The 14,143-nt window shown below is 43.6% G+C and overlaps 1 protein-coding gene across 1 annotated transcript; it reads right to left on the reverse strand.

The window, feature by feature from the left end:
* Positions 1 to 598: 598 nt before the first annotated feature.
* On the reverse strand, positions 599 to 14,143 carry rcc1 (regulator of chromosome condensation 1). Its single transcript, XM_063198124.1, has 10 exons — positions 14,029 to 14,143; positions 12,691 to 12,780; positions 12,041 to 12,246; positions 9,978 to 10,157; positions 7,159 to 7,255; positions 6,856 to 6,978; positions 6,439 to 6,585; positions 2,737 to 2,856; positions 1,705 to 1,857; positions 599 to 1,438 (listed from the first exon to the last, which is right to left on the reverse strand). Exons 2-10 carry the CDS (start codon positions 12,764 to 12,766, stop codon positions 1,263 to 1,265), a joined length of 1,278 nt encoding a protein of 425 aa, XP_063054194.1. The 5' UTR covers positions 12,767 to 12,780; positions 14,029 to 14,143; the 3' UTR covers positions 599 to 1,262.

A 14,143-nucleotide genomic window follows, 5' to 3' on the forward strand; every position in this document is an offset into this window, starting at 1 on the left:
TGTATCGATGCATCGATCCCACGGCCAACGATTTAATCGAATCATATCGCAGGGCATTCTTAAGTATCAAAAATAATCGAATCATTAGCCCCTGTCCAATGCCCTAGGTTCATAACATAATAGAAGTGGAAAAGTAATTAGAAAATGTTTTATCAAATTGTATTGTGGGGAATTCGAAAGTATCTAAATAATTGAATCTCTGCTTTAAGAAATTGACACAGTATCGTATCGTCAGGGAGGCTGCGATTTGCACCCTTATTGTGCGCCATTTTGAATGTCCAGACATAGACATTTTAAACTGGAAACCTTACTCTACTTTGGTCATACTACTAAATATCAGTTTAGTATTTAGTAAATATTCATGGAAATACCAAATTTGGCAATAGGCAGCACCATTTCCATGAGCAACATAGTTGCAATACCTACTCTGGCCACCATCCTACACTACACTTTAAATATGACTGACATTAACATTAAGTGTAAAGATTCTACACCAAGAGAAATTCAGTTAGTCACCTTCTGAATGGTTGTTACACTGGAAATGCAATAACGTTAGGAGCTCAAATTCATCACAAAATGCAACGATAAGTTGACAAAATAAAATCTTAAACAAATTTATTAAATGCAGTACATCACAGCTCTCCCAAACACGCCCATCCTTTTAAAAGGTATATGAGGACCTGAGAGAGAAACTTGCTTTATTGCTAAATGGGCAAAGAACTTACTTACAGGTGGTCGGTGTCAGAAAATCAATTGCTTGTTTCTTACTCACACCCTTGGTTGCTTATAAACAGACTGAAACAGACAGACCCACACACACACACACACCTGAAAGGCATTTCTAAAGACTCCTTACAAACGACTGCAGAATTAAAAAATAATAAATCTAGGACAACTTCCGTTTTAGAAAAATAGTCTCTTGTTTGTTTAACTTTTCTCTTTCATGTCTCGCCATAATCAAACAAAGATCACATCCAGTGAAAGTTCGGAATCCCACCAAAGTCAGGTTTCACAACCCGGCCCCCCTCTTTCCCCTTCTCCTTCTGCCATTTAAAATCACCTTTTCGCACCCCCATCAAAATGGGCTCTTAACTGCAGGACAGTGCCACAGACTACATTCCCCCTGCGCCTGGCACTTTAAAAAAACATTTCGCTTACAGTTACCAACAGTATTGAAAGAAAAGTCCCACTCTGTGTTCCTGTTTGCCCTCTTCTCCACCTGATATAAGACTTGAGTGCACAGCACAGCACAGCACAGGGCATCAGCTCTCCTGCTTCTCCCTGACCAGCAGCACAGTGTGCTGCCCCCCGCTGGATACTGAGAGAACTGCACGGTCCTCCAGCTGCTTGCCTGCCATCTCCACCGGGCTCCACTCATCGTCTTCCTCCCCCGTGCCCAGCTGCAGGTTGGTGCCCATGCCCCATGCGTACACCGAGCCTGATGGGATGGGTACACAGACAGACATGTTAGTATTCCAGCTTGGCTCCAAGAGTTTAAGTTTATATGCATGCACGGGTGAGGCATAAATGCAAATACAGCAAAGTGGAGTTTTTTAAAAAAGGTGGCCCGGTGTGAATACAATAATTTCAAGGGTGGGGTAGCAATGGAAAAAGTAGTTCCATTCATTCAATCAGTCATTCAACTGGTCTTCAGTCCTGACAAGTCATACTGGAGGTCAGGCGAGTGTGGGGTATGGTGCTCACCGTCTTTAGTGGCAGCGTAGCTGACAGAGGCCCCGCAGGCTACCACCTGAGCCCCCTCGATCCCCGGCACCGGCGTGGGCACTGTCTTCTCCTCCGCCCCATCGCCTAGGCCCAGACGCCCGTACTCCGCCCGGCCCAAGCTGTACACTTTGCCTGGAGACGCACACAGCAAATGTTAAACGTCATTACATTACACTTAGCAAGTGCTTTCATCCAAATGGACTCAGTTATACAGGTTATTTAGAATACTGGTGACAGTCCCAGACGGCCTTATTCCCCATGGCCCAGACTGTACACGTTCCCTGGTGACGCATACTACAGCAACACTACATAACACTGGACGGACGCTTCTATTGACTGACTTACTTTTGTTTACAGTTGTAACCATCGCCCACTTAATACAATGGTATTCCGTGACACATACAGCAACACTACATTATTTCCACTCCAGTCATTTTTCTCATATTGCTGACCCCACTAGAGACCAAGGCATATTATTGAACAAATGGAAGCTTATGTGGACACACCACATCCAACACCTCCTTTCCTCTCCTACAAGAAAATGAATAGATGGTTCCCAGACCACATCTCAATTGTGATCTAGGGTTCCTTCAATATCAAACCTCCCATCCTCTCCTTTCGCTTGCTGCCTCCTGAGGTGAGGCAAGAAGTCACTGAGAATAGAAGTTGTATTCAATATATTCAAAGGCCATGTTCACATTTGCTGTCAGGTTGTGTGCTGCCGCCTTGGCCAGGGCTCACTTGAAAAAGAGAATTTTATTCTCAATGTGATTTTATTCCCTGGTTAAATAAAGGTAAAATAAAATAATAAAATAAAATAAAAAAAGCTAAAAAATAAAATAAAAAAAAAAGTCCCTCAAAAGTTGACGTGCCAAGGCAGACAGTGGAGAAACTCCTCCCCCAATAGAGGCGGAGAATACGTGAAGCGCGAGGCCACAAACAAAACGGAGAGGATGGGAGGTTACAGTATTGAAAGGGAGCCATAGTCTGAGGATGGCTTGTGTCACTCACCCTCAGCGTCCAGACACAGCGTGTGGTGCTGGCCTCCAGAGAAGCCAACCCAGCAGGTAGTGGAGTTCTTGAAGGCAGTCAGCTTCACAGGGGTGAAACACACGCTCGTGCTTTTGGTTCCTGCCACAAAGATAATAAAATATCCTCAATTACTGATGAATAATAATAATAATAAAAACAATAATAATAATAATAAAAACAATAATAATAATAATAACGCATTTTATTTAAAAGCGCCTTTCAAAAAACTCAAGGACACTGTACAGAGAGGCAAAATAAAACAAGACAGATAAACAGATTGTAAACAAAAATAAATATATAGAAAATAAATAAAAATAAAACAAAATAGAGTTAAAGAATCATAAAGAATAGGCTAACTGAAACAGATGAGTTTTAAGTCTGGATTTGAACAGGGGTAAAGACTCAATATTGCGGATGTCAGGGGGAAGCGCATTCCACAGCAGAGGAGCAGAGCAACTGAAAGCTCTGTTCCCCATGGTGCTGAGACGGGCAGAAGGGACAGAGAGGAGAATGGAGGAAGAGGAACGGAGGGGGCGGGAGGGAATAGCAATGTGAATAAGATTAGATAAATAAGGAGGGGCAAGATTGTGAATAGCCTTGAAGGTGTGGAGAAGTATTTTAAAGTGAATTCTAAATTTGATAGGGAGCCAGTGGAAATGTTTGAGTGCAGGGGTAATATGGTGACAGGAAGGGGTACACAGAATACACAGTGCAAGTAGACAGAGCTATGCTGCCTACATACTGGAGATCTCTTGCACATCACACCTAAAGTCTATGAGAATTGCAATAGTCACGGAACTAAGGGGCACATATGAAGGGAAAATTAAAGAAATATGAGCGTAAACGTTAGGGTGCATCAGATGCCCCCTATGAAAAGATATTGCCTTGGCCCTATAATAAAAATGTTCTACACCCAGTAAAAACACACTGTGTAAAATATTTTGAAATCTGGATTAAGTCTACCGGGGCCACCAGCCCCATGAAAATAGAAAATAATGGTGATAGTCAGAATCTTGGAATAGAAATGGACATTTTGCTGCATAAAGCTACCCAATAAAAAAACATATTGTCTCAGCTCTGTGATAAAAATGTTCTATGCACAGTAAAATCACCCTGTGTAAAATATGTTGAAATTTAGATTAATTCTACCGGGTCCACCAGGCCCATGAAAATACAAAATAATGGTGATTGTGATGGGCAACCTGGATTCCAAAGCTGAAGCAGGGTGGCCGCGGGTCCTTAAAAAGTCTTAAAAAGTCTTAAATTTCATTATCGCTAAATAAGGCCTTGAAAAGTCTTATTTTGTCTTAAATTGTCAACCCATATGTCTTAAATTTGTGGAGCTTAATTTAGGGAGGAATAATTATGTCAGCCATGTGATGAACTTTGCGACGGAAATCGGGAGTTGTAGCCATGTAGTGTAATTTAGAACGCATTATTGAATTTTATTTAGTGTAAAGTTTCATTGTGTATAGTTTTGTTTTCAAACGGCTACATTAATGTAAATAACAAATAGTTTTTTGTCCTTCATTTGAACCTGTGTATGATCTTGCGAGTTGGTCCTAATTTCATTTGGAAAATTGGTATTGAAAAGTCTTAAAATGTCTTAATTTTGACTTGCTAAAACCTGTAAACGCCGCGAGTTGGTCTTAATTTTATTTGGAAAATGGTATTGAAAAGTCTTAAAATGTCTTAATTTTGACTTGGTCAAACCTGTAGACACCTTGTGAAGTCCAGTGCCACATATTCCAAATGACATACCTAGTTTTACCTTTCCAGTTAGGGCAATTGGACAGGTAAAACCAGGTAATTTGAAATCTGTGGCACTGGATTGTAGCTTTTGAATCTAGGTTTGCCATTGTCTTAAAACAGAGGTGGACAAACCGCGTGACACATTTGCCCCAGCCAATATAATGAACCAGCTGAGCCTAATTACCACTTAAGCCAGGTTGATGAGGTAATTAGTGAGATCACCTGTATTGGGAGCACTAACAGAAGGAATATCTAAGCAGGTTGTGTATTCAGTCGATCCACTTACACAGACTTCAGCCTCAGGACAGACTGATGGTCAAACTGCTATATTTAGGCAAATTTGCTCTTTTGCAACACAATATCAATTCCTTGCTGCCTTGGACCACTGCTAGTATCAAGCAAGAGATTGCAAAGCTGCATGACTGTTATATTTGTGTGTTTCACCTGTGGGCCTACAATTCATGGAGGAACATCTGTACCAAAGCTGTGAATGTTCCTTGGAATGCCCAGGCTACAAAGCAGTCAATACAACTGTATTGAAGAGTGCCATTACTTCTTTATCCCATCGCCTGTGGTAGTATTTCACTTTACTCCATCAGATGAGTACCATAACTTACCTGAGAGGCCTTTGGCAATGGACTCTGGACCTGGTGATACCCATGACATACCTAGAAGCCACTTAAGTACAGGTTTTGGGAAGCCACTCTTTCCAACATCACATACAGTTGTATTGTATGTACTCTATTGAACTAGTGCAGGGATTTCTTTAAAAAAACACACAAGTCATTCCAAGGAGCATTCACAGCTTTAGTACAGATGCTCCACCAGGTATTAACAGCTACCTGTACAATCCTGTAGGCCCACAGGTGAAGCACACAAAAGTCATACAACTTCGCAATCTCTTGCTTGATACTGGCAGTGGGTCAACTGGTTCATTATATTGGCTATATTTGGACTGGACTTTGGAATCCAGGTTGCCCATCACTATCACCATTGTTTTGTATTTTCATGGGCCTGGTGGACCCAAATTAATCTAAATTTCAACACATTTTCCACAGAGTGATTTTACTGTGCATAGAACATTTTTTTATCACACAGCTGAGGCAATATGTTTTTATTGGGTAGCTTTATGCAGCAAAATATCCATTTCTATTCAGGGCTGGGCTGGGCGATAAATATGGCCCGGGCACTTTTGGATTTAAGGGGGCCCCCTCATTATTACTAGTGCCGGAGAACTGACTCACCGGTGGGCCCCGCACCCTCATGGGCCCCTATTTTCAGTAATGTAAAAAAAAAGAAATGGGGGCCCACGAGGGTGCGGGGCTCACCGGGAAATGCCTGCCATGCCAGATGGCCAGTCCAGCCCTGTTTCTATCCAAGATTTTGACTGTCACCATTATTTTCTATTTTCATAGGGCTGGTGGCCCCGGTAGACTTCATCCAAATTTCAAAATATTTTACACAGAGTGATTTTACTGTGCATAGAACATTTTTATCACAGAGCTGAGACAATATGTTTTTTATTGGGTAGCTTTATGCAGCAAAATGTCCATTTCTGTTCCAAGATTCCGACTATCACCATTATTTTCTATTTTCATGGGGCTGGTGGCCCCGGTAGACTTCATCCAAATTTCTAAATATTTTACACAGTGTGTTTTTACTGGGTGTAGAACATTTTTACTATAGGGCCAAGGCGATATCTTTTCATAGGGGGCAACTGATGCACCCTAGTAAACGTAGAAGCTCCTTTGAGAGCTTCAAATGTGTGTGGACGTTTCACTAATTTATAAATATTTCTGCCACTTTTACCTAAAACGCATGAACCACTGCAGTTTCTCAGAAGGCACTGTAGGCTCTGTGAAGGCGATGCAGATGTGAAAATACTTTACTAAGACAGCAAGAGGCAACAAGAAGGTGCTGTGGGCTCACCTAGCTGATAGTAGTTGGAGAGGCCAAAGCCGTAGACGTGGCCGTCTTTAGACAGGACGAACGTGACGTAAGCCCCGCAGAACGCGTCGACGAAAAACAACCTTTTCCGAGAATGAAAATGTACCAGCTGTGGAGACAACAATCTCACTACATGCACACCCACATGCGCGCACAAACAAACAAACACGCACACACAGACACACAAAGACTTATTAGACAAACCGGTGTCCTTGGAACTCAGTGTTGCTTAGGTCAACATATTACGACATCTGGACTGATTTCAGGTACCATTCTAATACAAAGACCTTTAAATTCTGTTAGCGTGTGTGTGTGTGTGTGTGTGTGTGTGTGTGTGTGTGTGTGTGTGCGCGCGTTTGTGTGTGTGTTTGTGTGTGTACATGCTTTGCATAAACTTACACAGCCCCATCCTGCCTCCGCGGTTGGCGAAACACTCTGCGACCCTTCCCAGCTGTCCCTGCTCTCCGCAGCCCAAAGTGTACACCTCCCCACTCTGCGACAGCATCACAAGGTGGTCACTGCCTACAGGAACACATAGCCACACACACAATTAAAATAGTGAAAATGAATGATGAAATGATGAAACGATGAAAATCGCAGCCAAAGTGTTAATTCTGAAGTTCCTGACCATCTTGAAAGCTTTGTGCCCCTCAAAAACATCACTTCAAACATCACACGATGCAAATGCAAAGAAGCAAATACCTGATGCAATTTTCACCATGGGCACGTCGATGGGCATTTTGACAGGAACATCAGATTTCTTCATTGGCTCCAGCAGTCCAATCACGCCATTGTTATCCTAAAAACACAGCAGTCAGTCAGTTAACTTCAGTATATCTTTTCTGTCTATTCCAGCAGTGGAGGAAATCTGTATAATAATAAAAAGCCTGGTGTCCTGAAAGCAGTAGACCCATTACATCTGGTGCATCAATGACGAGGGACAATTCCGAGCAACACATTCACATGCAAATTTAACCATAAAAGGGAATAACAATTTGTGTGAGTGAGTGAAGCAGACAAATAGACAGACAGAAGGCAAAGAAAGGAGAGGAACAAGTTTGAGTGGTCAAACAGAACACCAAGTCCAAAGTTTCAGAGAGAGAGAGGCTCCACATCTGTGTGTGTGTGTGTGTGTGTGTGTGTGTGTGTGTGTGTGTGTGTGTGTGTAGGGCTCAAAATTAACTTTTTTTTCCTTTGTGTCCCGCAACGGTCCCTAATTCCACTTTGTATTGTCCCGAATGTAACCAGAAGCGTCCCAATTTTTTTGCACCTAAATAAGTGGTAAATTATGTCCACGTTCAATTTCATGTGTGACTATGATTTTTTTTAGCAGTGCAACTGTGAATTCAGGTTTTTAAGAAAAAACGAGGGTGTCTTAAATCATGAACATCCGTGCCCTGCCTTGAATAGAAAAATGCCTTGAGTATTTCGATTTCGTTTTTCAAGAATATATGTGCATGGTGAAATGAGGAAATCTGCATTCAATGACATTATATTTGTCAAAGTGATTGCTTTATGCACCAATATAGCCTACCCATCATGTATTGTAGACTCTATTGCAACCAGTCAGCCTGTTAATCTGTTGTATATTTACAGAAAAAAACAGCCTTCATTTAGTCTACTACATATCAAATCACAATTAGTGTCTGTTTAGCTTTAGTTAAAAAGTGGCAATAGTCTAACCTAGTCTGACTTTGACCACTGGTTGTGATAGGCATGGCGGTGGAAGACAGCCAGGTCGTGCCCTCCTAGTGATGCAACAGCTTCAGCCAGTCTCGAAGAGATGTGAAAGTCGATGATAATCAGGCTAGGTGGAAGATGCGGTAGGTTTTTGGGCTGCATTAGGAGTATGACAACGCATTGCAAGACGTTTCCTTTCCGTTTTAAATTCACATGACATTGACATCAATGCATTTGATAACCTAAAAATAAATGCAGAAGAGAAAAAACTACGACCGCACACTTCACTTTCGAGAGAGAGAGAGGGAGAGAGGCTAGCATGGAGAGGGAGGGGAGGGGGAGAAAGGGAGGGATTGGAGAGAAAGAATGCGCTGGCTATGCTGTAAAATTGAAGCGCGTTCTTCGTGCTTTTAAACAATGAAGAACAAATATGTGGTGGACTTTTTCCCTTTTCAATTAGACCTTGGCTACTAGGCATACTTCAACATTAATTAAATAACTGCGTTTGTGTGACAATGCTCATTTTATAGCGCCTTCATTTCCAGCCAAATTTGAATGAAACTGCTTGACTTTCTTGGCTAACAACTACCCCTGTTAGCTTGCTTGCCGTTTCCCCAACTATTTGTTACTGGAAAGTAATTGTACATGCAGTTTCTGATAGGTATGAATGGGTTAATCTACTTTAGAAGCAGCTCGTGTTTCTGGTGTTTTGGGCAGATAAGCACGCGACGGGTGGCAACAGGCAACTGCGCATTGTTCGGGGCTGTTGCTTTGCTTACCTGAAATATTAGCAAAACCGAACTCCATTCCTCTCACAGCTTAACCATGTCTACTGGAATATATCCTTGTTGGCTTGCAAAATCAACAATCCAGCGCCCGTTTTCTGAGAGCATTTCTAGTTCAGGGTGAAATGGCATAACCAACGGGACAACCTCTCAGCACTCCGATGCTCCGAGAACAGAATGCGCTTGCAGTCGCAGCTGCGAAATCTTAATCAACATTCTAGAACACAATGCACGGAGTGTTATTGGAAAGTTTTCTGTTGCTATTCTCGCTGATGGTTGGTGTTGAGTTAATGTCCCTGTGTAATGGCTTTGCAAATATAATAGCCTACTTTTAGAAACTTTTCATTGATATTTTTGGACGTCCCGGCATTGTCCCTGTGATGGAGTAACCATCACTAGGGTTGTGGGTGTGTTCTGACTAACATGCCAACGAGCCTGGCTCTTTGGTGTAGCCGTCAGAGCCCCAGTTTACTACTCCAAAAGATCCGGGTTCGAGTCCCGGCTGGGCAACTCTACTCCCCATCGCTACAAATGGTGTCAGAAGTGGGATGGCTACCGTGAGGCCATCGGAGGCGTACCCATTGTGTGTGAGCCGTAATTCCATGTGAGGGACCCCCAGGATTGGTGACCCCGGTGTGAGGGATCCCAGTGATGGGTGAAGCTTTGATGATGGGGCACACTGGATGGGAGAAGCATGATTGACAGTTGTGTGAGGGACACCATGAGAGTGTGAAGCGCACGGGTGCGCTTCCCGAAGGGGAAGACAGTGTGATTGAGTGACCATCACTAGGGTTGTGGGTGTGTTCTGACTAACATGCCAACGAGCCTGGCTCTTTGGTGTAGTGGTCAGAGCCCCAGTTTACTACTCCAGAAGATCCGGGTTCGAGTCCCGGCTGGGCAACTCTACTTCCCTTCGCTACAGTCCCAGAAATGATAACTTGTGTCCCCCCAACATTTTTTATGGTCCCTGGGACATCTGGACATCTATAAGTTCGAGCACTGTGTGCGCGTGTGTGTGTGTGTGTGTGTGTGTGTGCGCTGCCAAAGCCAGCTCACCCTGAAGGATCCCCATACGTAGACGTCTCCGTGCTGGGTGAGGGCGGCCGTGTGGCTGTCGCCAGCGGAGACCTGCACCACCGTCTCCTCCAGCAGCACGGCACCGGGGGACATCTCCGAGCCCTCCTCAGACGTATCACGGCCCAGCGCGCCCTCGTCGTTACAGCCAAACGTGTACACCTGGGACAGATGGGGTGGGGATGGAGCACAAACAACACGAAAATGTCACCCTGACAATACAAATAATACCACACCCTAACTGCTACAACAAAAAATGTTGGAGTAAATATTGAATATAAATACAATACTATAAACATGTGAACTTAACCTTTATGGTACACAGATAAAATCATAACCTTGTTATTAGAGCAGGGCTCTACAGTGCGAGCATTTTGCTCGCATATGCCCCTAAAATAAATGATTGTGCGAACGAAATAATAGAAAGGGCGCACGTGTGCGAGTAGATATTTCAACCCTTTTAATCGTATTTTGCTCCTAAAATAAATACACCCCATAGAGAAAAGCAGGAACATGTGAACGAGAGAAGGCGCAAAAGACAGCGTGCGCGCCGCTCACAGAGAGACAGAGGCAGACAGACAAACAGTCGGGGGAGTTTTGAAATAAGATAAGCGTCGGGAGCGCTTCCAATGACGGAGAAGAGCTGGAGAGAAACTTCAGCGCTAGAATTGCTAATTCTCCGCTTAGCACAAATGCTAACAAATGTTAACTTTGTGAGAAGAAATAGCTTCGGTTTGTACATACACTTATCTTGTAAGTAGAATACGTGGCTTGTACAACTTATGTTATTTCTACTCCTCCTGAGACGTTGGCAAGGGAGGACACATAGCAGGCTCTCTACTCTCTGTGCGCTCACTTGCTCAACTGTCATCATCATCACGTCACGTCATTTGAAGTCAGTATTGGGCAGTCTCGGGGTGTAGCCTAGGGCACGTTTTTGATGTGCAAGCGTTCAATATTGTCAAATTATGTATTTCAGGTAATCCACCCTTTTTTGTTTCATTTCTAAAATGCAAGTATAGAACAATGTTATATTTTCAAAGGGTAATGTTCAGATTACTGAGCTGCTGTTACTGTGGTACCATATGCAAAAAAAAGTGTAACCCATGGGTAGGCTGATCATAGCCTCATAGGCTACATAGCATACCCATATGCAAGTCATTGCATTTTCAGGACAAAAGTGTAATTGCCTCTCTGGTCTCTCTTGTAAAAAATCTGGCCCCCTGACCAATTTCATCCCAGCACCCTGCCAGATCTTGCAGTGTAGGCCTGAATTGAAAAAACAGCTCTGTATAGAAATGAATGTGATAGATATGAGTGTGTAATATTTTGTTTAGTCCTTTTACTGGGGGGAATTTGGAAAAGTGGCCCGAAATGATTTTAATTGTAGGCCTACCCCTCTAGAATGTGCATTTGTGTGTGGAAAGAGTATATTCTCTGTATCTGTGTGTTAATAATGAAGCTTCGTCACAAAAACTCACTGTGCTCCTAAATTTTTATCTGTGCCCCTAAATTTTTTCACTTAGGGGCACAGGTGCTCCTATTGAAAAAGCTAAGCGTAGAGCCCTGTATTAGAGGCAGCAGTGTACATCAGACACAAGATAAACAAGAGCCTTTAACCTTTATAATCCACATCCATGTTATTACAGCCAAACATGTACACCTAGGACACTAATAATACACAGAAAAGGGACAGGACAACACGTAAACATTATAATACACACCTGCAACGGGTGACACAGGCACAGGATGGAAACAACAATGTCAACTTCAATTGAATGGATGCAGACTGCTCACTTCCTGATGAAGGTTTCATACCGAAACGAGTCAAAGTGTTTTAATCATGCTATGTGTTTTAATCATATTATGCGCATTAACAAAGGCATATTCACTACAAAGAGGATGAGTGCCTTGGTATTCTACAACTTTTAAACTGTCAACTTTTGTGTCACAGAGACTTCTTGTTCCAGAAGGTAAGGTACACCTAGCAGAGACGAACAAGAGCAATGAGAGATGAGATTGGCCTTGTAAGTGTAGCGGCTCACCTTCCCCGACTCGCCCAGGCAGACCGTGTGCATGCCCCCGGCTACGGCCTGCACGGCAGGCTCGGGCAGCGTGACCAGCGCCGGTTTCTTGCGCTCCAGCACGTCCTCTCCCAGGCCCAGCTGCCCCACGTCCCCCTGGCCCAGCGCCAGCACCAGCCCCTTCTCCTTGCCGTGGCTCCGGTGCTCCACCTCCACCCGCACCTCCTCTGCAACGGGAACAACATTTTAGGATTTAGATTAGATGGTGATTTTACATACTGGTGGTCTGCGCATCAACAACAGGTGCACCGAGATTAGTTAAATAACCCAAGGTTACTTTCAGAAGAGTTTCTTTACAAAAGTGTCTGCACACAACTTTCCATCAGTGAGTGCAATTACATACAAGGAGTATTCTGATTTTACGCAGAACGTTGGCAGTTTGGTTTGACTACAAGCTGTGTAAACTCAATCTTCAACTTCTTCATTCCACTTGAAATTAAACATGGCACCTTTAAAAAGCTACATAATACATCAAAGGTTATACTTCTGTGCACAGAAGCACAAACGTTCACAGTCACACAAGGGTGTTCTGACAAAAAGACGTATTCACTCCATTACAACAGGGAGACCGACAAGAGAGTCAATGAGAGTCCAAGGGAGGCACGGCTAACCTTCAACCACCTTCTTGGCCCGCTTCGCTGGTGTGGGCGTGTTTGCTTTCCTCTTGGCTGGCGTTTTCAGAGACATGACTGTTCCAACACCTGCAGAGAAAGGAGAATAAATACACAAAACTAGAGAGAGAGAGAGAGAGAGAGAGAGAGAGAGAAAGCGAGAGAGAGAGAGAGAGAGAGAGAGAGAGAGAGAGAGAGAGAGAGAGAGAGAGAGAGAGAGAGAGAGAGAGAGAGAAAGAGAGAGAGACTCACCCGTTGCCACAGGTTTTCGGTTTGTTAAACAAAGGTCGAATAACTCCATCTGAGAGAAAGCTTGTGGCAACACTACCTGAACTGAAAGACAACACTTCTGTTGTCACGCAGTAGCCACGCCACCAGCAGGTATGACTTCTGTTGTAACACAGTAGCCACGCCACCAGCAGGTATGTGTGTACCATACAACCACACCTCGCCTACTCAGACACATTAATAATACACAGGCCACGTCGCAAAGACATAGCTGAACAATACATTTCAGAAGACAGCTGCTCCGACCTCAAGAGCCAACGCACTGCCAGAGCCCTAGGTCGGTCAATGAATAGCCTTGTGCAGCTGTGGACAGCTGTTCACTGCTACGTGCCACCCAGACAAATATGTATAGTAGCCTGCGAGTGTTTGGCTGACTCAAATACTGCCCATGTCGTATTCACTGACCGCAATACACACAAATACTGCAGCCAATTCATAACAAATTCACGGTTTGCTTTATGTCTGTTCTTGGTGAATAATATTCAAATAAGCCGGTTTCCTTCGGATAGTCTCAGTTGGGCACAGAGTTTAACAACCAAGACACATTTCATAAAGTTTTCACACTGAAATTGGGTTCCGCTACATGCATGACATCGACATCTTCTGTCTAGCACTGCTATTCGGACATACCGGTAAGCATAATCATTTGCCGGGAAGTACTGCTGTGGTTGAGCAAGAGGAAACATGCAATAGCTAATACCTAACTGTGAGTTATTAGTTTGATCACCACGTCCAGTACTGTAGCTAAGAGCCATTCTATACGGTTTTAACTGCACGACAACATCCTAACGAAGACTTAATTCACCTACATAAAAACACACTGCAAGGTCATATGTATTTCCGCGTGAAGCTGCTGCTTAGTGCCAGTGAAACTGAAAGCAGAGCCAATTGTTGCTAGTCAGCTAAGCTAGCCACTTAGCTAGCATGCACCATCCACCATAACATGCTACCCCTCAACTTTATCCACGTGAATTTGTTTGAATGAGAGTCCAGCGAATATGTTGTGTCACGACGAGCTTGTGCCTCTCTTGTAGGGAATGTCGTACTTACCAGTACTATGACCGAATACCAAACGACAAAACTGCCCAAAGATCGGCTAGTCACTTTCACTGTACTGGAGCGTGCACCAAGGAGCGTACATGCACGCACGCTTGTTGAACTGCTT

Source organism: Engraulis encrasicolus, chromosome 5 (genome assembly GCF_034702125.1).
Source record: "Engraulis encrasicolus isolate BLACKSEA-1 chromosome 5, IST_EnEncr_1.0, whole genome shotgun sequence".
Taxonomy (NCBI): domain Eukaryota; kingdom Metazoa; phylum Chordata; class Actinopteri; order Clupeiformes; family Engraulidae; genus Engraulis; species Engraulis encrasicolus.

Coding starts and splice junctions, on each gene's coding strand:
- rcc1 (XM_063198124.1), bottom strand. CDS start 12,766: ATGTCTCTGAAAACGCCAGCCAAGAGGAAAGCAAACACGCCCACACCA. Junction 12,247..12,690: donor GGCCAAGAAGGTGGTTGAAG/GTTAGCCGTGCC, acceptor TTCCCGTTGCAG/AGGAGGTGCGGGTGGAGGTG. Junction 2,857..6,438: donor CTCCAACTACTATCAGCTAG/GTGAGCCCACAG, acceptor TCTTTGTGGCAG/GAACCAAAAGCACGAGCGTG.